The sequence below is a fragment of the Theropithecus gelada genome, chromosome 7b (genome assembly GCF_003255815.1).
Source record: "Theropithecus gelada isolate Dixy chromosome 7b, Tgel_1.0, whole genome shotgun sequence".
NCBI classification, from domain to species: domain Eukaryota; kingdom Metazoa; phylum Chordata; class Mammalia; order Primates; family Cercopithecidae; genus Theropithecus; species Theropithecus gelada.
The window spans coordinates 3,347,742-3,373,924 of NC_037675.1; the positions used below are offsets into that span (position 1 = coordinate 3,347,742).

Sequence of the window (26,183 nt, forward strand, 5' to 3'; positions counted from 1 at the left end):
TGGTTTTAACAAACATCACTGCCTAGAACTTCCTCCTCATGTCTAAGTGGATTTTGGACAGAGATGACTGCCAATGGCCTCCTCAGGATGTCACCTGGATCCTTAGGCAAAGCCACGGCTCCAAGTCTTGGAGGACAGATTCCAAGCAGGGTTTGCAAAAGGTAGTGGGAAGCTGTGTGCCCTGGTCAAGCACATGCAGGTCTAGGTTCACCCAAAGGTATACTCTTCCAAGCAACGGACTTTTACTCCATGTAGGCCTGGGGCACTCTCAGCCTGGGGCAGGAGGCAAGTGGGGTGGGGAAGTGAGGGGTGAGTATGCTAACAGTTCAGGTTTGTTTTTGTTCTAGTTTTTGTTTTTGAGACAGAGTCGCGCTCTGTCACCCAGGCTGGAGTGCAGTGGTGTGATCTCGGCTCACTGCAAGCTCCGCCTCCCGGGTTCACGCCATTCTCCTACCTCACCCAAGTAGCTGGGACTACAGGTGCCCGCCACCACGCCCGGCTAATTTTTTGTATTTTTAGTAGAGACGGGGTTTCACCATGTTAGTCAGGATGGTCTCGATCTCCTGACCTCGTGATCCACTTGCCTCGGCCTCCCAAAGTGTTGGGATTACAGGTGTGAGCCACTGTGCCCAGCCTAGTTCAGGTTTTTAACATAGTAAAAGACAGACTCAGGAAAAGAATGGAACTCTACTTTATTAGGCAATACTGAGCATCCATCCTATAAGAACTAAGCCCATTCTGAGCACAGGCCCCATGTGTAGGAGGAGGCAGTTTCCCATTTCCTGGAAATGCCTTATCTCCTCTTACTTCACAGCAAACCCCTTCACCTGCCATCATGCCCATCTTCACTCTCTCCAGGTGCGAGGATCCCCGGAACAAAGCCCTGGTAGCATCCCAAGATCAAGGGGGACACCTGTAGGACAAACTCCTGATTCAAGCCCAAATATCTCCAGGGAACAGATATGTCCTCAAAGTTAGCACTTCTTTAAAAATAATGTTCTTAGTATACAAAAGCTACCTGACAGGATTCTAGGTCTGCATATATCAAATAAAAAATAAAAGAAGAGGGAAACAAGTGCATAGAATAATTCAGAAATTATGGGGCTATGTATCTGTTGGGCCAAAGGCACAAACCCACCCTGCTGCGTGCAGGACTGTTTTACTCTTGATGAGACAGAAGTTACCATCCACCATGGGATGGCAGCTGGGGCTCTCAGACTTCACTACACTCTCCAGGACAAAACCCCACGAGAACAAATGTGTTCCCATGGTAGCTGACCTAGCTACCAAAGGACAGTAGGCAGAGACAAAAGCAAACACTGAAATATCCTCAGTTTACCCCTTTCCTGCAGGCCCTGTCCAACTCTTACCAATGGAAAGGACACTGGGACACTGGCTCCAGGCTGTACTTCCTCATGTTTCTGTGCTCCTGACACTTTCTGGAAATAGAAAGGGGCTTTATCTTCATGTGGGTGACTCAGAACTGGAGAAGCCCCTCCATCTTGACCTAAAATCAAAGCCCAAGGCACCAAAGCCAGAAGAGCAGATTCTAGCATGGGCAGGGAGCTCTGGAACACTAACAGCTTGGGGTGAAGGCACCTTAGCCCAACAATGTAGCAGCAAAACAACAAAACAACCAGAACCACACCAAAGATTTCCAGTATTTCTCTGAGGACTTGGCCCACATTGTGAGCCATGCTGTCTTCCATTCCACGTGGAGAAACATTTCCCCCCCTCATTTTACCAAAGAGGAAACTGAGGCACAGAGGAATCACGAGAGAGGGGGCCAATCAAGTCACCCAATGTAAGGGAAAAAGACCCAAATTTCCAGACTTTCCAGACTTTCCACTCCTATGCCCTGTTCTTGAATGTATATGGGACTTGACTCAGACCACTAAAATGACAGTGTCCTGGAAATGAGGATGAGCAAGGGGAAGATTCTGGCAAAACCCTACAGAATGTTTAGGAAGCCCGGCTCTTTGAAAGGGAATCACTGCTGGGGCAGTGTGGCAACTCCCACTCCAGGCCAGTCCCTCACTTTCGCTCTTTGCCACTTCAATAAAGTTTCTCTTTCATGTGAGTTCTCTGATGTGTGATAAAGTTAGAGCTGTTGCTGAAGCCTTTGCCACACTCGGGGCATTTGTAGGGCTTCTCCCCAGTGTGGATTCGCTGATGTATAATGAGGACCGAGTTCCAACTAAAGCCTTTCCCACACTCAGGGCACCTGTAGGGCTTGTCTCCCAAATGGGCTCTCTGGTGCATGACCAGAATGGAGCCCCGGCTGAAGCTCTTGCCGCACATGAGGCATTTGTAGGGCTTCTCGCCTGTGTGGGTCCGTTGGTGCACTACGAGCTGGGAGCGCTGGCTGAAGCATTTCCCACACTCGCTGCATTTGTAGGGCTTCTCTCCTGTGTGGATCCTCTGGTGCTTGAGGAGGTTGGAGCTCCAGCTGAAGCTCTCCCCACATGTCAGGCACTCGTAGGGTTTCTCCCCTGTGTGCATACCCTGGTGTGCGATCAGACTGGAGCTCTGGCTGAAGCTCTTCCCGCACACCCCACACTTATAGGGCTTCTCCACCATGTGGGTTCTCCGGTGCGTGGCCAGGTTGGAGCTGCGGCTGAAGCTTTTCCCACACTCACTGCACTGGTAGGGTTTCTCTCCTGTGTGGGTTCTCCGGTGGGTGATGAGGGCTGAGCTCTGGCTGAACCTCTGCCCACAGTCAGTACATTTATAGGGTTTCTCTCCTGTGTGGATTCTCTGGTGTCTGATTAGGTTGGAGTTGTAACTAAAGCTTTCGCCGCATTCTTTACATTCGTAAGGCTTTTCTCCAGTGTGGATCCCCTGATGGGTGTTAAGGCTGGATCGGTTGCCAAAGCTCTTTCCACACTCAGGGCACGAGTAGGGTTTCTCTCCCGTGTGGGTGCGCTGATGTGCGATGAGGTTGGGACTCCTGCTGAAGCTCTTGCCACACTCGGCACACTGGAACGGCTTCTCCCCCGTGTGGATCCTCTGGTGGGTTATGAGGTTGGCACTCCGGCTAAAGCTCTTCCCACAGTCTCTGCATTTGTAGGGCTTCTCCCCAGTGTGAGTGGTTTGGTGTCTACTAAAGTTTGAACCATCACTAAAGCTTTTTCCACATTCATCACATTTGTAGTATTTCTCTCCTGTGTGGGTCCTCTTGTGTGTGATGAGGTGGGATTTCCGGCTGAAGGTCTTTCCACACTGGGGACATTCGTAGGGCTTCTCCCCCAAGTAGGTGCCCTGCAGGCCTATGAGCTGGCCAACTTCCCTGTCCTGAGAGAGCACCTCCCTGTGGTCCTCACCTGGGGTGTGTCCCTGGGCCCTCTGGACGCCATCATCTCTCTCAAAGTCACTTTCCCTATCGGAGTGCTGAGCACTTTCACCTTCAGGCATTTCAGAGAATATCTCACGTGATTCATTCTCAAACATGTCTTGATTACAGTTCTCCCCATTTTCACTCTGTATCTCAAAATCTGAAACAATGAAGAAAAACACACAATGTCTACTCAACTCCCTGTCATGATGACAAAAGGAAACTAAGGGGGAAATTTATAAAAATTAAACTTCCAGTGAACACAAAGAGGCTAGGAAATCCTCAAAGCCTTTAATAATCAGGTTTAATATACCCAAAGGAATATAAATCATTCTGTTATAAAGACACATGCACACATATGTTCAATGCTACACTATTCACAATAGCAAAGACATAGAATCAACCCAAATGCCCATCAATGATACACTGGATGAAGAAAATGTAGTACATACACACTGTGGAATACTATGCAGCCATAAAAAGGAAGGAGATTATGTCTTTTGCAGGGACATGAATGGATTGGAAGCCATTATCCTCAGCAAACTAACACAGGAACAGAAAACCAAACACTGCATGTTCTGTCTTATAAGTAGGAGCTGAATGAAGAGAACACACGAGCACATGGAGGGGAATAACACACACTGGGGCCTGTGGGGGAGGGGGAGGGAGAGCATCAGGAAGAATAGCTAATGGATGCTGGGCTTAATACCTAGGTGGTGGAATGATCTGTGCAGCAAACCACCATGGCACGCATTTACCTTTGTAGCAAACCTGCACATCCTGCACACTTACCCCTGAACTTAAAAGTTGAAGGGGAAAAAAAAAACAGGCTTATTTCATTCTGACTGGTTGTCAGGCCTCATAATCTTTGTGGCAATCACCCAGAATTTCAAAGCCTTAAAGATTTGGGTTCCATGTACCATGTCTTCATCTGAAAATGAGATCAGGTGGGAATTTTAAAGGACATCAACAGGGTACCTACCCAATTACCCCGATACTCACCATAATGCCTGATGCTTGATTCAATGTAATGAGTGAATCAATGAGTTTTTTATTGGTACCACAGACATTTCCCTAAAGCTTGGTCTCCTTTCAAAAGGAGCTTACATAATAATTTCTTGTATAACATGTACCTGGTGTTTATGACCTCATTACTTTGTATTTAAGACACAGGAAAGATGACAGAGCCCCTGCAATCAGGACCCTAGGTGTCTATATCAATGACTAGAAGCAAGTTAACTGGATTGTTAAAAGAGCCCTCAAATTTGTCTGCAGTGGGACCTTATGAACAGATCTTTAATTGGTAATACAAAATATTTTCTGGGAACTTGTTAAACCTTCCACTGCCCAAATATTTGAGTAAAAGAAATCAATAGGGAGGACTGCTAGAACACAGCCCCTTCCTTAGATGAGGGACTGTAAAATCTACCCGAGGATGAGGCCAAAGAAGAGAGCTGAGCCTGGATCACACTGTTCTGACCCCCAACAGAACCATGTTTACTGAAGAGTGTGTTGGCTTCATAGCCCTGGCTGACACTCTAAGAAGTGTCATTAGAAATTAATGGCTGTCACCAGGCATTGTGGCTCACGCCTGTGATCCCAGCACTTTGGGAGGCCAAGGCGGGTGGATTATCTGAGGTCAGGAGTCTGAGACCAGCCTGACCAACACGGTGAAACCCTATCTCTACTAAAAATACAAAAAAATTAGCTGGGCATGGTGGCGGGCACCTTTAATCCCAGCTACTTGGGAGGCTGAGGCAGGAGAATTGCTAGAACCTGGGAGGCAGATGTTTTGGTAAGCCGAGATCACGCCACTGCACTCCAGCCTGGGCAACAGAGCCAAGACTCCATCTCAAAAAAAAAAAAAAAAAAAAGAAAGAAAAGAAATTAATGGCTGTCGAGAACATTAATGCTGCCAGGAAGTTGTTGATGACATTGTTTATACCATACAATGTCCTCTTGATGAGCCTGAGGAGGAAATTTCCCTCTTGACCTCAATCCTAAAAAAAGCTGCACTTTTTTTCTGTTTTTTGAGACAGAGTCTTACTTGGTCACCCAGCCTGGACTGCAATGGCGAGATCTTGGCTCACTGCAACCTCAGCCTCCTGGGTTCAAGCGACTCTCCTGCCTCAGCCTCCAGAGTAGCTGGGACTATAGGCACCTGCCACCATGCCTGGCTAATTTTTGTATTTTTAGTAGAGATGGGGTTTCACTATGTTGGCCAGGCTGGTCTCGAACTCCTGACCTCAGGTGATCTGCCCGCCTGGGCCTCCTAAAGGGCTGGGATTACAGGCGTGAGCCATTGCACTCGAACTCTCAGTGACATTTCTATTATTAAAGCTAATAAACTTTATTTAAGGTTAGATGCTCAATTAATTTTCTGTAAGTTAATGTAAACCCTCACATACAAACATGATAAAATTGGACATGCCCCTCTCAGGCAGGACCTGGGCTCCACTCTTGCCTTCAGTCAATTTAAGATCACATTTATTTTTATTTTTTATTTTTTTGAGACAAGGTCTCAGTCTGTCACTGAGGCGGTAGGACACTGGCGAGATCGCAGCTCACTGTAGCTTTGACTTCCTGAGCTCAGGTGACCCTCCCACCTTAGCCTTGCAGGTAGCTGGGATTACACAGGTGTATGCCACCACACCCAGCTAATTTTTTCGTATTTTTGTAGAGATGGGGTTTTGCCATGTTGCCCAGGATAGTCTCAAACTGCTGGGCTTAAGTGATCCTCCTGCTTTGGCCTCCCAAAGTGCTGGGATGACAGGCATGAGCCACCACGCCTGGCCATAAGATCACGTTTAAAATTGAAAACAGGCATATAATTACACTCTAAGCTTACACTGACACACATGCTGCTGCTAATCTGTGGGTTCATAGAATTGCCCTCTAGCCACACCCCTCATATCACTAGAGGACAGATACAGGCGCAAGGCGCACAAGGTATACTCTGACTTGGCAGGACCAGGAATTCTGTGCTTCCTCAACTTCCTGCAAGACAGTTTTTTTTTTTTTTTCTGAGATGGAGTCTCACTTGGTCACCCAGGCTGGAGTGCAGTGGCGCAATCCTGGCTCAGCCCAAGCTCCACCTCCTAGGTTCAAGCAATTCTCCTGCCTCAGCCTCCTTAGTAGTGTAGCTGGGACTCCAGGCGCATGCCAACACATTGTTTCTGGCTAATTTTTGTATTTTCAGTAGAGATGGGGTTTCACCATGTTGGCCAGGCTGGTCTCAAACTCCTGACCTCAAGTGATCTGCCCGCCTCAGCCTCCCAAAGTGCTGGGATTACAGGCATGAGCCATTGCGCCTGGTCATGGAAGATAGTTTTTTTATTTGTTTTTTTTCATTTGTTTGTTTGTGTTTTTTTTTTTTGAGACAGTTTTGCTCTTGTTGCCCAGGCTGGAGTGCAGGGGTGCGATCTCGGCTCACTGCAACCTCTGCTTCCCTAGTTCAAGTGATCCTCCTGCTTTAGCCTCCCAAGTAGCTGGGATTACAGGCATGTGCCATCACGCCTGGCTAATTTTGTATTTTTAGTAGAGACAGGGTTTCTCCATGTTGGTCAGGCAGGTCTTGAACTCCCACCTCAGGTGATTCGCCCGCCTCGGCCTCCCAGAGTGCTAGGATTATAGGTGTGAGCCACCATGTCTGGCCCGAAGACAGTTTTTTGGCAAGTTTTGAGCATAGAGCCCTGCTATCATCTCTCCTCTAGAAGAACCTGCAGGCCAAGGCCCTGATTTATTTTTAGCAAACTAACATGCCCAAAAACATTTTTTTTGGGTGATTTTACTAATTGAATAGGTAACATTAGCTAATAAGGCTGTTTTTGCTGTTTTAAAATCAGAACTGGTGAGCTCTCGAATGATCTCGGAAGCAACAAGGAAAACAAGTAAAACTCCAATTTTATTTTCAGTGAGATCAGAAGATAAAATTTGCAGACACCAAAATACATGTCAGGGCTTCCCAAAACAGCAGACTGGGTAGAAGCAATGAGGAAGGAAGTGCAATGAATAAGCATGGAAAGCCCTGGGTTGGGAGGGAGCAGATTTCAGAAAGCTCAGGCAGAAAATCACTTCCTGTGTTTGGGAACTGGGGTAAGTAGGGCAGCCTTCTTTGGTTCAGAGAGGCAAAGGAGGTGAGGCTGCAACCGGAATCACACAGGGCAGCCATGTATGCAGGAAGCTGTTTCTGGAAAGCAGAGAAGGAAAGAGCCTTTGACCCACACACATTAATCCACAGTATTTATTTATTTATTTATTTATTTATTTATTTATTTAAGATGAAGTCTCACTCTGTCGCCCAGGCTGGAGTACAGTGGCACAATCTCAGCTTACTGCAACCTCTGCCTCCCAGGTTCAAGCGATTCTCCTGCCTCAGCCTCCTGAGTAGCTAGAATTACAGGTGCACACCACCACCACCCCCCGCCCCCGGCTCATTGTTTTTGTATTTTTAATACAGATGGAATTTTGCCATGTTGGCCAGGCTGGTCTCAAACTCCTGACCTCAAGTGATCCAACTGACTTGGCCTCCCAAAGTGTTGGGATTACAGGCTTGAGCCACTGCGCCTGGCCCGAGGAATTACTATTACTGAGAAAAGTGACCATTTCCATCCATAAAAATAATTAAATGAGGCAACTGCCTTTATAAAGGAATACCACAGAGTAGAGCTTGAAGAAGGGATGGTGAGACAACAGAAAGACATGAAATGTACACTAGAAGAACTCAGGAAAGGAGGGAAAATCACACAGAGAAATGAAGACAACAGGAAAAGGAGCACAATGGGAATAGGCATCTTGGAAAGCAGAGAATGGGAAAAAGAGGACCAAAATGAGAAAGCAATGACAGGAAATGGAAACAAAGGAATAGGTTAAAAGGATTAAAAAGAATGATAGAGGGCCAGGCGTGTTGGCTCAGGTCTGTAATCCCAGCACTTTGGGAGGCCAAGACAGGTGGATCACTTGAGCCTAGCAGTTTGGGACAGCTTGGGAAACACGGCAAAACCCCATCTCTACAAAAAATACAAAAATTAGCCAGGTGTGGCTGCACACACTTGTAGACCCAGCTACTTAAGAGGCCAAGGCAGGACTATTGCTTGAGGCCAGGAGGCAGAGGCTGCAGTGAGCCATGTTTGCACCACTGGACTCCAGCCTAGGTGACACAGTGAGACCCTATCTTAAACAAAAAGATAGAAAGAGAAGTTAGGCAAAAGGAGAATCAGTAAACAACTGGAGTTCTCAAAAAAGAAAACTCAATAGAACTAATACTTAAAGGCCAGGCGTGGTGGCTCACGCCTGTAATCCCAGGACTTTGGGAGGCTGAGGCGGGCAGATCACAAGGTCAGGAGTTTGCGACCAGCCTGGCCAATATGGTGAAATCCCGTCTCTACAAAAAAAATTCAAAAATTGGCTGGGTGTGGTGGCAGACACTTGTAGTCCCAGCTACCCAGGAGGCTGAGGCAGGAGAATCACTTGAACCCGGGAGGCGGAGGTTGCAGTGAGCTGAGATCGCAGCACTGCACTCCAGCCTGGGTGACAAAGCGAGACTCCATCTCAAAAAAAAAAAAAAAAAAAAAGGACTAATATTTAAAGATATAACCTATAAGGATATAAGAACCCGTGAAAGCTATACCATGGGCCAACAAAAACTAACGCGGGGTGGCTAACAGTGAGACCGGCGGACAACAGCAAAAGGATCAAATCACTTACAAGGGGAAAGAAAATCAGCTGGTTTCAGATTTCTCTATATTCAGGTTGAGTGTGGTGGCACGTGCCTGTAATCCCAGCTACTTGAGAGGCTGAGGCAGGAGAATTGCTTGAACCCAGGAGGTTGTAGTGAACTGAGATCACACCACTGCACTCCAGCCTGGGCAACTCTATCTCAGGAAAAAAAAAAAAAAGATTTCTCTATATTCAACAAAACTGTCCTTCAAGTATAAACCTATAGGCAAACAGCTTTGAACATACACAAATTCATGGACTGTTAGGGGGGTGAACACCTAATGAATTTAACTTTAGAATGAAGACTAAAACTACAATGGCAATTAGGGTGATTACAGAGCTTGTAAATGTTATACAGCAGTGTAGAAATGACATTCTAACCAAAACTGGGGTTGGGAGAAATAAGGTGGTTTATAGGATATGTTCGTTGATTGCCTCATCTGTAATAACCTGGGAATTCAAAGAATTCACATTTAAAATTGGTAAAGCATGCAGCTGAAGTAGAGTTTTGCAAAAATAAACATTAAGAAAGATAAGATTATTGCCTACAACCCCAGCACTTTGGGTGGCTGAGGTGAGAGGACTGCTTGAGGCCAGGAGTTCAAGACCAGCCTGAGCAACACAGCAAGACTTCATCTCTACAAAAAATAACAAAATTAGCCAGGTGTGCTGGCACATGCCTATAGTCCCAGCTACTCAGGAGCCTGAGGTGGGAGGATTGCTTGAGGCCAGGAGTTTGAGGTTACAGTAAGCTATGATCACGCCACTGCACTCCAGCCTGGGTGACAGAGTGAGACTCTGTCTCTGGGAAAAAAAAAAAAAAAGAGGCCGGGAGCAGTGGCTCACACCCGTAATCTCAGCACTTTGGGAGGCAAAGGTGGGCAGATCACAAGGTCAGGAGTTTGAGACCAGCCTGGCCAACATCATGGTAAAACCCCATCTCTACTAAAAATACAAAAATGAGCTGGGCACGGTGGCACACGCCTGTAATCCTAGCAACCTGGGAGGCTAAGGCAGGAGAATCATTGAATCGTTGAACCCAGGAGGTGGAGGCTGCAGTGAGCAGAGATCGTGCCACTGCACTCCAGCCTGGGTGACAGAGCGAGACTCTATCTCAAAAAAAAAAAAAAAAAATAAGATTATTGACTAAAATTGGAGGGGAGAGGGATTATCTCTGTCAGATGTTAAAACATTACAAAATCTCTGCCAGGTGCAGTGGCTCACGCCTGTAATCCCAGCACTTTCGGAAGCTGAATCACCTGAGGTCAGGAGTTCTAGACTACCCTGGCCAACACGGTGAAACACCATACAAAAATTAGCTGGGTGTGGTGGTAGGCGCCTGTAATCCCACCTACTCGGGAGGCTGAGGCAGAAGAATCGCTTGAACCCTGGAGGCAGATGTTGCAGTGAGCTGACATCGTGCCACTGCATTTCAGCCTGGGCAATAGAGCAAGACTCCGTCTCAAAAACAAAAACAAAAACATTATGAAATCTCAATAATTAAAACATTAATAAACAATCAGACCAAATAAACAAAATAAAAGCTCCAGAAATCGATTCAATAGATATGTAAATTCAGAATTTAATACAAGTGGCACATGAATAGGCAGAACAGGAGAACAGAAAAGAGAATCTGTATAATGACTATGAAAATTTAGCATACAATACAGTTGGCCTCTTAAATCCATGGAGAAAATATACAACATACAATAAATGATGCTGGAAGAACTAGTTAGGGAAAACTGGAAAAATTCAATTCAAATGGAAAAATTCAAGCTCGACCTAGAAATGGACAAATCCCAAATGGATCTAAGACTTAAATGTTAAAACAAAAAACAAAAAACCCAAATAGCAGCATCAAACTATTAGATGAACATACGAAAAAATTTCTTTAAAATCTGGCAGCCTTTAAGTATGATACTTAATTTGTGGGGCTATCTTGTTTTAAATGTCAAGTCTTTGAACTCCCAGGTATTACAAACAAGACGATCAAAGAACATATCCTATAAAACCACCTTATTCCTCCCAACCCCAATTTTGATTAGAATGTCATTACTTTTTTTTTTTTTTTGAGATGGAGTCTCACTCTGTCGCCCAGGCTAGAGTACAGCGGCACGATCTCGGCTCACTGCAAGCTCCGCCTTCGGGGTTCAGGCCGTTCTCCTGCCTCCGCCTCCCGAGCAGCTGGGACCACAAGCGCCCGCCACCAAGTCCAGCTGATTTTTTGTATTTTTAGTAGAGACGGGGTTTCACCGTGTTAGCCAGGATGGTCTCAATCTCCTGACCTTGTGATAAACCTGCCTCGGCCTCCGAAAGTGCTGGGATTACAGGCATGAGCCACTGCGCCTGGTCCTTAGAATGTCGTTTCGATGCTGCTGTATAACATAAATATGATAAACCTCACTACAGAGGTCACTCTAAGTAGAATCCAGGCCCAATAACCTCTTCACTGGACTGCTCAAAGACGAGTCCTATCTTTACAAAGACTGCTGCTATCCAGCAAAGACCAAAGGAGGGTTGGCAGTTCTTCGCAAGTTGCCCTCTGAGAACAAGAGAGACACAGGAGCCATTCTACAGGACAGAAAAGAGTGGCCCTTCAGGTGATCTGCCTGACAAGGGCCTCCAAAATGGGAAAAAGTCACTGAGCTGGGAAGAATAAGGGATCCCTGGCCCCCTCCAGGCTCCCTGAGAAAGGCTGGCCCCTATGAGATGCAGAGCACACAGCAGAGCACGTTCAAGGGCAGGTGAGTCCCTCCTTTGTTTATTGGTGGCCAATTAAGAAAATGAAAACTCAGAAACTGGTTTTGGTCAGATACAAAAATGATATTCTTACCATGTTGTGAATGGAGATGAGAGGAGATGGTGGCAGCTGGGAATTTTTTTAAAAAAATTTTACTGGTAGAAATGGCTTTGGCTACTCTAGGATACCAAGAGGAGCACATTCTGTGGATATGACTCGATGCAGGGAGGCGGCTTCTGAGGAAGCAGGCTTGCGAGTAAGAGGCTGGATGGCCCAGACATCCACTTTTTTGTTGTTGTTTTCTGTTTTGTTTTGTGTTTTTTGAGACAGAGTATCGCTCTGTCACCTAGGCTGGAGTGTAGTGGCACGATCTTAGCAACCTCCGCCTCCGAGGTTCAAGCGATTCTCCTGCCTCGGCCTCCTGAGTAGCTGGGATTACAGGCACCCACCATCACTCCCAGCTAATTTTTGTATCTTTAGTAGAGATGGGGTTTCATCGTGTTGGCCAGGTTGGTCTTGAACTCCTGACCTCAGGTGATCTGCCCGCCTCAGTCTCCCAAAGTGCTGGGATGACAGTATAAGCCACCACAACTGGCCTGTTATTGTTTTTTGAGACAGTATCTCACTGTTTCCCAGGCTGGAGTGTGGTGGGATCTCGGCTTACTTAAGTCTTGACCTCCCAGGCTCAAGTGATCCTCCCACCTCAGCCCCCAAGTAGTTGGGACTATAGATGTGTGCCACCATGCCTGGCTAATTTAAAAAAAAATTTTTTTTTTTTTTTTGAGATGGAGTCTTGCTCTGTCGCCCAGGCTGGAGTGCAGTGGCGTGATCTCTGTCTCCTGGGTTCAAGCGATTCTCCTAACTTAGCCTCCCCAGTAGCTGGGATTACAGGTGGACACTACCACAAGCCTGAGTAATTTTTTTTTTTGTATTTTTAGTAGAGACGGGGTTTCACCATGTTGGCCAGACTGGTCTCAAACTCCTGACCTTGTGATCTGCCCACCTCTGCCTCCCAAAGTGTTGGGATTACAGGTGTGAGCCACTGCACCTGGCTAAATTTTTCTTAAGAGATGGGGTCTCAGCCGGGCGTGGTGGCTCAAGCCTGTAATCCCAGCACTTTGGGAGGCCGAGACGGGAGGATCACGAGGTCAGGAGATCGAGACCATCCTGCCTAACCCGGTGAAACTCTGTCTCTACTAAAAACTAGCCAGGCGAGGTGGCGGGTGCCTGTAGTCCCAGCTACTCGGGAGGCTGAGGCAGGAGAATGGCGTAAACCTGGGAGGCGGAGCTTGCAGTGAGCTGAGATCTGGCTACTGCACTCCAGCCTGGGCGACAGAGCGAGACTCTGTCTCAAAAAAAAAAAAAAAAAAGAGAGATGGGGTCTGACTATGTCACCCAGGCTTGCCTTGAACTCCCAGGCTCAAGCAATCCTCTTACCTCCTACCTCAACCTTCCAAAACTCAGAAATCAGTTAGGCATTAAAGATATAGGTAAGAACAGTCTTGCTTTCTTTTTTTATTTTTTTTTGAGACAAGATCTCGCTTTGTCACCCAGGCTGGAGTGCAGTGGCACAATCTTGGCTCACTGCAACCTCCGCCTCCCCAGGTTCAAGCGATTCTCCTCCCTCAGCCTCTGGAGTAGCTGGGATTACAGGCACCTCCTACCAAGCCCGCCTAATTTTTGTGTTTTTAGCAGACAGGGTTTCACCATGTTGGCTAGGCGGGTCTCGAACTCCTGACCTCAGGTGATCCCTGCACCTTGGCCTCCCAAAGTGCTGGGATTACAGGCGTGAGCTACCATACCTGGCCTAATCCAGGAATTTTAATTCTAGATATATAACCCCCCAAAACTGAAAGCCCAGACTAGAACAGATATTTGTGTATCATGTTCAGGAATTATTCACAACAGCCAAAAGGTGGAAACAACCCAAATGTCCATCAACAGGTGAATAAATACAGTATATACATACAGTGAAATATTATTCAGCTTTGAAAAGGAATGAAATTCTGACCCATGCTCCAACATGGGTTGGCCTCAACCTTGAGGACATTATACTAGGTGAAAAAAGCCAGACACAAAAGAACACACCTCTTATACGAGGTATCTAGAGTCATCAAAGTCACAGAGAAAGTGGACTAGTCATTGCCAGGGGTTGGGGGGAGGGGGGAAAAGAGAATATTGTTTAATGGACACAGAGTTTCAGCTTGAGAGGAAAAAGTTCTGTAGATGGATACCAGTGATGATTGCACAACAATGTGAATGTACTTAACGCTACTGACCTGTATTCTAAAAATGGTTAAAATAATAAAATATAATATATGGGTTAAACCTGTTGGCTCATGCCTGTGATCCCAGCACTTTGGGAGGCCGAGGCAGAGGCCAGGAATTTAAGACCGGCTTGAGCAACAGAGTGAGACCCCAACTTTTTTTTTTTTTTTGAGGCAGAGTCTCACTGTGTTGCCCAGGATGGAGTGCAGTGGTGTGACCTCTGCTCACTGCAACCTCCGCCTCCCAGGTCAACAGATTCTCTGCCTCAGCCTCCTGAGTAACTGGGACTACAGGCACATGCCACCATGCCCAGCTAATTTTTGTATTTTTAGTAGAGATGGGGTTTCACCATGATCATCAGGCTAGTCTTGAACTCCTGACATCAGGTGATCCACCGCCCTTGGCCTCCCAAAGTGCTATGATTGCAGGCGTGAGCCATCATGCCTGGCCTAGAAACACTCTTAAATCTGATGGTCTGCTAGGTACAATAATAGTATCTAATAGTATCTTGCTGTAATAGGTATTTTCCCTGATAATTCATAAGACACAGCATATTTTCTTTTCTTTTTTTTTTTTTTTTGAGACGGAGTCTCGCTCTGTCGCCCAGGCTGAAGTGTAGTGGTACGATCTCCGCTAACTACAACCTCTGCCTCCTGGGTTCAAGCGATTCTCCTGCCTCAGCCTCCTGAGTAGCTGGGATTACAGGCGCCCGCCACCACGCCCAGCTAATTTCTGTATTTTTAGTAGAGACGGGATTTCACCATGATCATCAGGCTAGTCTCAAACTCCTGACCTCGTGATCTGCCCACCTTGGCCTCCCAAAGTGCTGGGATAACAGGTGTGAGCCACTGTGCCCGGCCAGAACATATTTTCATAATTCTTAATTCTTTATTTCTAAATTGCTTCTTTACATCTTTTACCTTTTATTCTACTCGGTTGACTTAATTTGCAGAGGCTCTTGTAGAGCAAGGATTTTGACTCACGATCTGCTACATTACAGAGTCGGATGCAAATATTTCCTCCTAATGTGTATGCTGTCTTTTAACTTGATTCGCAGTATCATGTTTTATATGAAACACTTCTGTTTTGGCTGGGTGCAGTGGCTCACTCCCTGTAATTCCTGCACTTTGGGAGGCAGAGGCGGGCGGATCACCTGAGTTCAAGAGATCAAGACCAGCATGACCAACATGGTGAAACCCCATCTCCACTAAAAATACAAAAATTAGCCAGGAGAGGTGGTGGGCGTCTGTAGTCCTGGCTACTCAGGAGTCTGAGGCAGGAGAATCACTTGAACCCGGGAGGCAGAGCTTGCAGTGAGCCGAGATGGCGCCACTGCACTCCAGCCTGGGCAACAGGGTGAGACTCCATCTCAAAAAAAAAAAAAAAAAAAAAAAGACTTCTCTAATCCAGCTTTGATGATTTCTGTATTTCTGTACTGCTTATTCACACTTCATACTTGAATTGTGAGTGCCTAGAGGTTCCTGTCAAACCAACATGGAAGTCCTTCCCGCATGCTAAGATTACAAAAATATTCTCTTACATGCCATTTCAGATCCTCTCTAGTACAGATCTATAATCCATCTGGGATCTATTTTTGTGTAACTTGCAAAGGAGGGATCTATTTCTTTGTAAGCTGCGAAGTAGGTATCCAATTTTAGTTTTTTCAAAATGATTTGACCACTGTCCAAAAATCATTCACTGGAACAGTTCCTGAAGGGCCACAGGACCTCTCCCCTTATCTGTCACTGGACAAAAGCCGCCACCGTAGCTCGATCTAATCCAATGGTCCTTGTATTTCTTGCACTTGCCACGTGTGCTCTGGCCTCACATGCAAAGCACAAATTCCCATGGCCATTCACAGAGCCCTGCGTGTCCTCGCCTGGCCACAGGCCTCCTCTTTCTCTCCCCCACCAGAGAGCATACCAGCATGAACATGGGGAAGACTCACGTCAATAGGGGATGGACCTGAATTTGCTGTAGTTTATTTATAACAACGAAATAAACTGGTCACAATCTTTGGTGCTCTGGTTTGTGTTTGGCTCAAAATTCTTCTCCAGCCCCTTCCTGCCTGATTGTGACCTACCCCTGTGTCTCAGACACTGGTCTAAAAGAGAGAAGTGGTTCCGACATAGGGTATGCCTAGCTCCATTCTCAATGGGGCTCTCTGCATTAGAGCCCTGCCCTGGCAAGCCCAGCGGAAACCTGAACGTCCCTGAGGGACTGGGAGCATTGTTCCCCCTGAACTCTGGCTGCTTGAAAGACTAACTGCTGATAAAAACACCAATGGACTGTTATCTGGTGAAATAAATGAATGCCAAACATTTCATAGTTATAACGTTACTTCTCCCTAAGAGTTCTGTCTGGTATACTTTTCAAATATTTGAGTAAATTAAAAGTAATTTTTGGGCTGGGCACAGTGGCTCATTCCTGTAATCGCAGTGCTTTGGGTGGCTGAAATAGGAGTATCACTTGAGGTCAAGAGTTCAAGGTTATAGTGAGCTATGATCACACCAGTGCACTCCAGCCTGGGTTGACAGAGTAAGACTTTGTCTCTCTCATACATATATTAAAGTAATTTTGTTTTGAAACTAAAAATTGTAGCTTTAGAAAGACATAAGCTCTAACACTCTCCACTCCCTTTCTGGCTGAGACAAATGAATGTGTGTGTTCATTTGTGGTCATTAAGGGAGCATTTCGCTGGGGCAGCAAGCTCAAAACAAATCACCTGTTGCCTCTGATGGCTGAAAGCCAGATGATGCTGAGGATGGCTGGAGAGGTCAGCTGTGACTCTTTCACTCAATTGTTGGACAAGAGAAGGCTTGAAGTTAACAACCTCTATTCCTCTCCTGGGTCATTAATGCTTTTCAAACTTTAAAGAGCATAGGTATCACCTGGAGATCATGTCAAATGCAAATTTGCTTCAGCAGGGCTAGGTGAGATTGACAGTCCTTATGTCTAACAAACTCCCAGGTGAGCTGATGCTGCTGGCCCACTGACCACCCCCTGAGGAACAAAGCTCTATGGCAGTGGTCTTTACACTTTGCTGCATAATAGAACCACATGGGGCACTTTCAAAACTCCCTTGCCTAGGCCATACCCATTACCAATTAAATCAGAAAATTAGAATCCCTAGAGTAGGCTCCAGTCCCCCAGTAATTCTAATGTGCGGCTGAGTTTGAGAACCAGAGGTCTAGTGCAGAGGTTCTCAAACTGGAGTCTGAATCGGGATCACTTAGAGGGGTGCTGGGCATCACCCTTAAAGTTTCCTTTTTTTTTTTTTTTTGAGACAGAATCTTGCTGTCACCCAGGCTGGAGTGCAATGGCGCGATCTCAGCTCACTACAACCTCCACCTCCCAGGTTCAAGCGATCCTCCTGCCTCAGCCTCCCAAGTAGCTGGGATTACAGGCAAACACCACCGCCTGGCTGATTTTTTTGTATTTTTAGTAGAGATGGTGCTTCACTTTGTTGGCCAGGCTGGTCTCAAACTCCTGGCCTTGAGTGATCCACCCGCCTTGGCCTCACAAAGACATGGGATTACAGCCATGAGCCATCGGGCCCGGCCACCCTCAAAGTGTCTGATTCAGGAGTTCTAGGGTGGGGCTCAGAGGTTCATGATATTGAAGGGAGAGGGAAAGGAAGAGGAAGTAGGGTGGAAGAGAGGGAAGAGGGGGAATTAAAGAGAAAGGAAAAAGACAGATTCTGGCTGGGAGCGGTGTCTCACGCCTGTAATCCCAGCACTTTGGAAGTCCCAGGTGGGCGGATCACGAGGTCAGGAAATCGAAACCACCCTGGCTAACACGGTGAAACCCCGTCTCTACTAAAAAAAAAAAAATACAAAAAATTAGCTGGGCATGGTGGCAGGCACCTGCAGTCCCAGCTACTCAGCAGGCTGAGGCAGGAGAATGGCCTTAACCTGGGAGGCGGAGCTTGTAGTGAGCCAAGATCATGCCACTGCACTACAGCCTGGGTGACGAGCGACATCTCAAAAAATAAAATTAAATTAAATTTTAAAAAGACAGGTTCCTTGTCTTCTAGGATTTTATAGGTTCCTAGAAGAAATAAGACAAATATTCATATAAACAGAAAACAAGGTGAGCTATGATAAAAAGCCAAGAGAGAGAATCTGAATGTTCTGGGGGAGATGACTTCTAGCAGAGGTGATTAGAGGTGCTCCTAGGTGTGTGGAACTGGGGATAGGGAAAAGGGACAGGGTTTAAGAACAGCTTTAATGAAGAGGGTCTCCATGGGTGGGCACTCAAAGAATAACTGGGATTTTATCACACAGAGATGGGACAAGGCTATTCCAAGCCAAAAATCTAGGAGCAAGGGCCAGGCGCGGTGGCTCACGCCTGTAATCCCAGCACTTTGGGAAGCCAAGGTGGGCAGATCACCTGAGGTCAGGAGTTCGAGACCAGTCTGGCCAATGTGGTGAAACCCTGTCTCTACTAAAAACACAAAAATTAGCCAGGCATGGTAGTGGGCACCTGTAATCCCAGTTACTCGGGAGGCTGAGGCAGGAGAATCACTTGAACCCAGGAGGCGTAGGTTGCGGTGAGCCCAGATGGCACCACTGCACTCCAGCCTGGGGGACGGAGCAAGACCCTGTCTCAAAAAGAAAAAAAGCACAGGCTGTGTTCAAGAAAGAGCAAGATCTGAATGGAGTGGGGGTAGAGCATGGAGGGTCAGGGGTGGGAGCAGACTGCAGCGGGGGTCTGGGCCAGGTCCCACAGAGTCATGGATTCCAAGCAGAACACGGAGGTCATGCTTGATTTGGTAGATACTGGGAAGCTCATGAAGGTTTTTAAGCAGGAGTCCCCATCACTCTGGTAGGAGTGGAAGAGCTGCGATTAAGTGGCAGAAGCTGAAGACAGGTTCAGTTTGGCAGCTGCTCCAAGAATTCAGGTGAGAAACTCCATGCATCTGGATTAGGGCTGGGTATAGAGAGTAAAATGTCCTCAGGAAACAGTCACAGAGAGACACAAGCTCTGCCTCTTAATCTATTAACATAGGTCCGATCTTCATTAGAATTAGAAGGTACTTGAATCATGAGTGCCCAGAGGTTCCTGTTAGAAAAACATTAAACCACCACTGACTAACCAGGCCTGGAAATGTCCTGTGCTGGGTGAATGTGTCCAAAGGTCCCAAGCAGGACAAACAGAATAGAGGTCACGCGGCCTTATGTCGAGTAAATGTTTGAGAAGGGATGAAGACAAATGCAGGGACTCCTGTGAGCAATCATGAGGAAGCAGGCGCATTTGTTAAACAAAGACCAACAAAGACAATCTCAGAGGCAGAAGAAGGGGACAGACAAACTCACACGTCTGGGATGGTCCCCACTGGTTCCCATCTCAGGTGCCCACTGAAAGATGAAAGGCAGAGGCCCTGCCGCAAGCTGGATGGGAAGGGCTGTAATCACCTCTGACACCTGCTGAGACCTGAACCTCTGCTCTGTGCCTCCCTAACCAAATAACAACCTGAGGCCTCTCCTCAGCCCTCCGCCACTCTCTCCTCCACAGTATCTGACTGCAGATCCAAAGTTCAAACTGGTCACCTCCACCAGAAGGCAAGCAAAGACAGCTGTAAAGTAGGAAGACAGGTTTGTTTATTTTAATAGGAGGAATAAAATTCAAAGTTATTTTTTCAGGGCCAAAGAAAATCAAGCACTTTGCTTCAAGTAAAACTGAGATCTCTATGCAGAAAGAGACAGGTCTGGGTTTGAATCCTGGCTCCACCATTTAACAGGCATGTGAGTGAGCTTCCTGAACTTGCATTTTCCTGTCTGTGAAATGACAACACCAGCCACTCACAGGATTCTTAGTGAGACAGACATGAAGGTGCCCAGGGCAGGGTTGGGTCACTGCAGACCTTCAGCATCAGGCCCTTTCTCCACAGGACAGCTCTACTCATTCTCCCAGTCCCTGGAGGTTGTGATAGTCTGCCCCAAACCCCTTCAGTTTCCTTCTCTTCTCTTTCCAGTCCTCTGAATCCTCCAGGCCAGATGCTCTGGAGTTAGTCACTGTCTTAATTCCATCTGCATCCCCAACTTCCAACACCCACTAGGAAGTGTCTCTTAGAATCATACATGTGACAGCGCTTAAAAACATGGGCCATGTCCTCAGACATGTAAGTTCAAATCTTGGTTCTGCCTGGTACAAAGGCATATGATCTTAAGGGATCTCTGGTGATGATAATCCTGCTTATCTTCCAGGGTGGTGAAGATTACATGAGTTTTCCATATTAGATGCTAAGCATATGTCCTGCCTTGCAGAAAGAGCTTGGGAAGTGCTAGCCATGGTGACTATCAGTTCTTTCTCACATGTGCCCCATCTGGGGCCAACCCCCATCACTGCACACCCGATGACAAGGGAGCTTCCTGGCTGCTCTCCTGCCCCTAGCCTCTCACTACCCTAATCAAACCTACATCCTGTTGCCAAACTCCACTTCCTCCCATGCCCCCTGGGGTCCTAGTTCAAGAACCTGCTAAGGCCAATGACATTCAGTCCAGGCCCTCACTCACCCTTCCCCCAAACTCTACTTCCTACCACTTCCTAAAAACACACTTGCCACTCCCATCAGCCAGTTCTGCTGTTACCCAAAGGTATAAACTACCTTGGCTCTGCCCTTCCAAGCCTCTGCTCAGCACAGCTCCTCTCAGCTGCCACACCCTAATCCCTTCTACAACCTCCTGCTTAGGTGTCACCTCCTCCAGGAAGCCTTCTCTGACCTGACCTCTCCTCTCCATGCTCCCTTCTCTGAACTTCCGTAGTTCTCATTAGCACAAAGGCAGCCATATCCTATGACCTCTGAGACAGCCCTAAAGGCACAGGTACATCTGAAGTAAATATTTGGTCATCAAGTGAGTCCAGTTTACAACAGAAAACCAGGAGGGAGACAGAGCAGTTAAATGGCAAGACAGGATCCCAATACTTATTAGTAACACCGGAAAAAAATAGAGTAACTATTGCAAAGAGCTCGCTTGAAATTACGATTTTAAGAGCCTATGATTACTTTATACCACAGAAAGTCCCTAGTTATTAGCTGGTTTACTTGTCATTTCTCTTGGTTTCACAAAAATAATCACTTTGAGGCTAAGCATGGGTGGCTCACACCTGTAATCCCAGCACTTTAGGAGGCCAAAGTGGGCGGATCACGAGGTTAGGAGTTTGAGACCAGTCTGGCTAACATGGTGAAACCCTGTCTCTACTAAAAGTACAAACTTAGCCAGGCATGGTGGCGCGTGCCTGTAATTCCAGCTACTCAGGAGGCTGAGGCAGGAGAACTGCTTGAACCCAGAAGGCGGAGGATGCAGCAAGCCAAGATCGTGCCACTGCACCCCAGCCTGGGCGACAGAGTGAGACTCTGTTTCAAAAAAAAAAAAAAAGTTGAAAATATCAGATTGTTTTCTCTAATTGCAAGAACTATTTGGATGTTTCTTGTACAACCAAGTGAAGGTGCCAGGGGTCTCCATCTCCTCCCTGTGTAACTTCCACCACCTTCCCAACCACTCCAAATAAACATAGAAGTAAAAACTGTGCTTACAATGCAAAGGTAGCTCTAAGCCCCTCCCACACCGCAGTTCTGGAGCTGACATTGCACACAGTGAGGACACTAAAAGGCTGATGAACATGCTGACTGCCTGCAGACAGAGCAGAGGGATGGCGCTAGCCCCCTACTCTGTCTTGGACACCACCTTCTCCTCCTCCGACACAACGCACTCCTCCACCTTGGAAGGGTGCTCCCGCCCTCTCCCTATGAGGTTCCGCGTCTCACCACTGTCCCGAAGGGTCTGGGTCAAGTCTTCCACCAGGGCCGCTGCCTCCTCACTGCTTTCAGGCCGATGCTCTTGCAGCCAAGCCTGAATTTCCTTTGGTAGCATAGTTAACATCTGCTCCTTGGTGTGTACCTCTGGCCTCAGCCAGCGCCGACAGAGCTCTCGGAGGCGGCTGAGTGCACCCTGTGGTCCCCTGGTCACCTCCTCCTGGGAGCTGCCCTTGCCAGCACTCTGGGGAAAGGGCTCAGACTCAGGGCCATCCTCCTGCAACACAGCTTCCTGCACCCAGGAGTCATCCTCCAGGATCATGGTGGTGACCCCCTCCTTCTGTCTATCTTCCACTTGAGGCACCTGGACCAAGGGGCTCAGCGGAGTGGTCACTCTCGGGATCTCCGCAGCCATCATCCACGGTCCTGGGGCAATCACTTAGGCTTCAAGCCTTGAACCCCAGTCTTCTCCAGCCAGGCTCTCAGGTAAGATACTTCCCTCCTCAGATATCAACAAGTAGTCCCGCTGAGAAACAAAAAAGAGAACCATAATCTATAGGTAGACTGTCTCAAAGCAATCTAACTCACAAAAGCCCAGGTCAGACCACCAAGTGGTCCTCACATATGCAAACCAACAGACGTTTCCTGTTCCTCTTAAAGAAAAAATGGCTTATTCCTGAAAACATCTGTGGTAAGAGAAGGCGGTGGGTGTCACACGCCTGTAATCCCAGCACTTTGGGAGGCCGAGGTGGGCAGATCACCTGAGATATGGCGAAACTCCGTTTCTATTAAAAATACAAAAATTAGCCGGGTGTGGTGGCAGGGGCCTGTAGTCCCTGCTACTTGGAAGGCTGAGGCAGGAGAATCTCTTGAACCCAGGAGGCGGAGGTTGCAGTGAGCACAGATTTCGCCACTGCGCTACAGCCCGGGCAACAGAGTGAGACTCCATCTCAAAAACAAAAACAAAAACAAAAAAAGTATCCCAAGCACAAAAAATACAGCATTGTTCCTTCCAAAACACCAAAGAATGAGTATCAGAAATGCAAAGTCCCTGGGAAAAACCCATGACTGAAATACTGAGGACTCTCATAAATCAGTTCTGACTTGGACCTTGACTTGACTTGCAGTCAAGCCTGAATTTCCTTTGGTAGCATGGTTAACATCTATCTGCTCCTTGGTGTGTACCTCTGGCCTCAGCCAGCGCTGACAGAGCTCTCAGAGGTGGCCGAGTGCACCCTGTGGTCCCCTGGTCACCTCCTCCTGGCGGTTGCCCTTGCCAGCACTCTGGGGAAAGGGCTGACTCAGGGCCATCCTCCTGCAACACAGGAGTGTGTGTGTGAGACCCTGACCTAACAAACAACTTAGTCACCAAACTCTGTGACCACCTAATAAATAGAGATAGTAACATTCATGTTTCTGTTTTTATGGGGGCATCTTAAGGATTAGCAATGGATCAGATGTCAAAGCACTTTGAGCTTCATTGGAAGAAAGGCAGTATCTCAACTGCATTATTACCATACTGTAAGTATGAAGTTTAAAACATACCCATACTCTCCAATCCAGCCTCAGCCCCTCAGTACTTTATCTTAAAAAAATAACCAAAAACTTGAGTCCTTAAAAATCCAGCAGCAGGGAATGGCTAATAAACTATGACACATCCATATAGTAGCATGTATTAGAAACTGTGCTATAGGCCGGGCGCGGTTGCCTGTAATCCCAGCTCTTTGGGAGGCCTCGGCAGGCGGATCACTTGAGGTCAGGAGTTCAAGCCCAGCCTGGTCAATATAGTGAAACCCCATCTCTACCAAAAATATAAAAATTAGCTAGGCATGGTGGTGGGCACCTGTAATCCCAGCTACTCAGGAGGCTGAGGCAGGAGAACTGCCTGAACCTGGGAGGAGGAGGTTGCAGTGAGCCGAGATCGTGCCACTGCACTCCAGCCTGGGCAAAAGAACGAGGCTCTGTCTCAAAAAACCAAATAAATAAAAAGAAAAGAAAAAAAAAGAAACTGTGCTATAATATATGGCTACGTTTGGGTGGTAATGATAGAAAAAGGGCTCAAAGGAGCCTTCTGGGATGATGGAAATTTTCAATATCTTCATTTGGCAATGGCGGCACAACAGCAAACATGAAATTTAAGATCTGTGCATTACGCTGTATGTTTTTAATATTTTAAAAATTACACTGACAAAGATTAATCATTAATGATTTAAGATAATCCTTCTGATATGAAAATAATGGATAAACACAAAATCAGCAGGGCAGAAAAACCATAGACATAGTAAGTCCTGAATTCCCTTTAAAAATAAACTCACGGCTGGGCGCAGTGGCTCCCGCCTGTAATCCCAGCACTTTGGGAGGTTGAGGTGGGCGGATTACCTGAGGTCGGGAGTTCGAGAGCAGCCTTACCAACATGGAGAAACCGCGTCTCTACCAAAAACACAAAATTCGCCGGGCATAGTGACGCATGCCCGTAATCCCAGCTACTCGGGAGGCTGAGGCAGGAGAATGGCGTGAACCCGGGAGGCGGAGCTTGCAGTGAGCCGAGATGGCGCCACTGCACTCCAGCCTGGGCGACAGAGCGAGACTCCGTCTCAAAAAATAAATAAATAAATAAAATAAAAGATAAATGAACTCACAGGAAAAAAGAACGGGACGGCAGCTACAAAATACTGAGAGCAGTGGAATTGCAAACGACTTAAAATGAACATTATAAAAGCAATACAAAATTATTGTTAGCCCAGGAGCTGCAGCTCACGCCTGTAATTCCAGCCCTTTGGGAGGCCGAGGAGGGAAGATGGCTTGAGGCCGGGAGTTCATGACCAACCTGGGCAACAGAGTGAGACCCAGTCTCTTCAAAAATAAAAAAATTTTTTAAAAATCCTTACTACATCATAAGGACTCAAAAAACACTCCCCCCCGCTCAATGAAAAGGGGAGAAAGGTTGACAAAGGCAAAAAAAAAAAAAAAAAGGACAAAAAGAAAATAAAAGCTAGTGGGAAAACCCACGCTCTCAACGTGTATTTACTCAAATGACTAGAAGAAACATTGGCATATGGTATAAGAGAACTCTTCCTACTTGGGAGCCTGGGAAAAGTGTGCCCGGTCAGCTAATTTGCCGTCTGACTCGGGGCACGACACGCCCCCCTGAACCTCAGTTTCCCCATCTGTAAAGCGTGTACGCTGCGCGGGATGTCGTCGAATGCCCCTTCCCGTCCAAAGCCTGCGCTTCCCGGTAGGAGACGCAAGGAGCTCTCCGCCAGCGAGACGCCTCCAGGACGGTTCGCGGAGCGGAGCCGGCGCTCTGGGCTGCAGGGCCCGCAGGACACTGAGCGCGACCCCGACGCCCCTCCCCCAGCAGAGCTGCCGGCAGCTGGCTCCAGGCCCGCTATTCCCTCACCTCGGGCTACTGCCCGGGGTCCGCGCAGCTCCAGGCCTGCCTCTCCGGCTCACCTCTCGGGAGACCAGGTCCTGCTCTAGCGGCTGCTTCGCGCGCAAAAGCGCCCCTGGGCTCGGCCCGGCCCCTCCGGATTCACCCCGGCTCAAGCCCGTGGGGCACCGAGAACAATGGACGGGAGAGGCCCGCCCATCGCCCCGCTCATTGGCTGCCGAGAACGGCCCTGGAAATTCTGCCTTTCTATTGGTGGAGACGGCACCCAGCCGGGAGGCGGGAGGGAGGCTGGGCCCAAGGCATTGTGGGAGATGTAGTCCGCCCGGAGGCGAATCTGACCGCGGTCTCCGCAGCAGGGTTTGGGGCTGATAGCCTGGGCAGTGCCCGCGGGTCAGAGGCAGGAAAATCCGTGGACTGACCGTCAGAACCCCTGTGTTGGCCAGAGCTGTAACCCGAGACAAGCCGTTTCACTTATCTAAGGCCTCTGTATATTTGTCTATAAAAAGTGAAAGTTGGATGACCGGACTTGAAGGACCTTTTCAGCTGCGAACCCTGTGGCAAGGAGTATTGTCAGGCACCCTCGACCGGCGAGAGCAGACCCTGGGCAGGAAGGGAGGCCATGGGGGAACAAATCCTCATCGCCCAAGCCTGGCGCCTTTCCCCCAGTTTGCAGCTGTACACAGGCACTCGGTCTTCGCACACCCCTCTGTTTTCGCACGTGGTATTCCTGTGTTTGGAGGAACGTCCTGCCCCGCCTCCTCTGCCGCGGAACTCCCATTCTTCCAGCTTCTCCTGGGTGAAACCTGCCTTGTCATCACCACCTCCCCAGGCAGAGATACCGCCCCTAGTACACCTGTTGGACGTCCCCATTTTATTTTTAAAAAATATATATTTATGTATATATATTTTTATACACACACAGAGAGACAGGATCTACATTTCATAGAGACAGGGTCTCCATATGTTGCCCAGG

The 26,183-nt window shown here is 47.6% G+C and overlaps 1 protein-coding gene across 5 annotated transcripts; it reads right to left on the reverse strand.

Moving 5' to 3' along the window:
* Positions 1-986: 986 nt before the first annotated feature.
* ZSCAN2 (zinc finger and SCAN domain containing 2) lies at positions 987-25,399 on the reverse strand. 5 transcript variants are annotated; one of them, XM_025392020.1, is made up of 4 exons: positions 25,273-25,399; positions 24,135-24,198; positions 21,832-22,345; positions 987-3,494 (listed from the first exon to the last, which is right to left on the reverse strand). In XM_025392020.1, exons 3-4 carry the CDS (start codon positions 22,235-22,237, stop codon positions 2,056-2,058), a joined length of 1,845 nt encoding a protein of 614 aa, XP_025247805.1. In that variant the 5' UTR covers positions 22,238-22,345; positions 24,135-24,198; positions 25,273-25,399; the 3' UTR covers positions 987-2,055. The 5 variants fall into 5 exon arrangements, with proteins under 5 accessions (XP_025247805.1, XP_025247806.1, XP_025247803.1 ...); XM_025392021.1 differs by lacking the exon at positions 24,135-24,198 and having other exon boundaries at positions 21,835-22,345; positions 25,273-25,393; XM_025392018.1 differs by lacking the exon at positions 24,135-24,198 and having other exon boundaries at positions 25,273-25,393.
* Between the last annotated feature and the right edge of the window lie 784 nt (positions 25,400-26,183).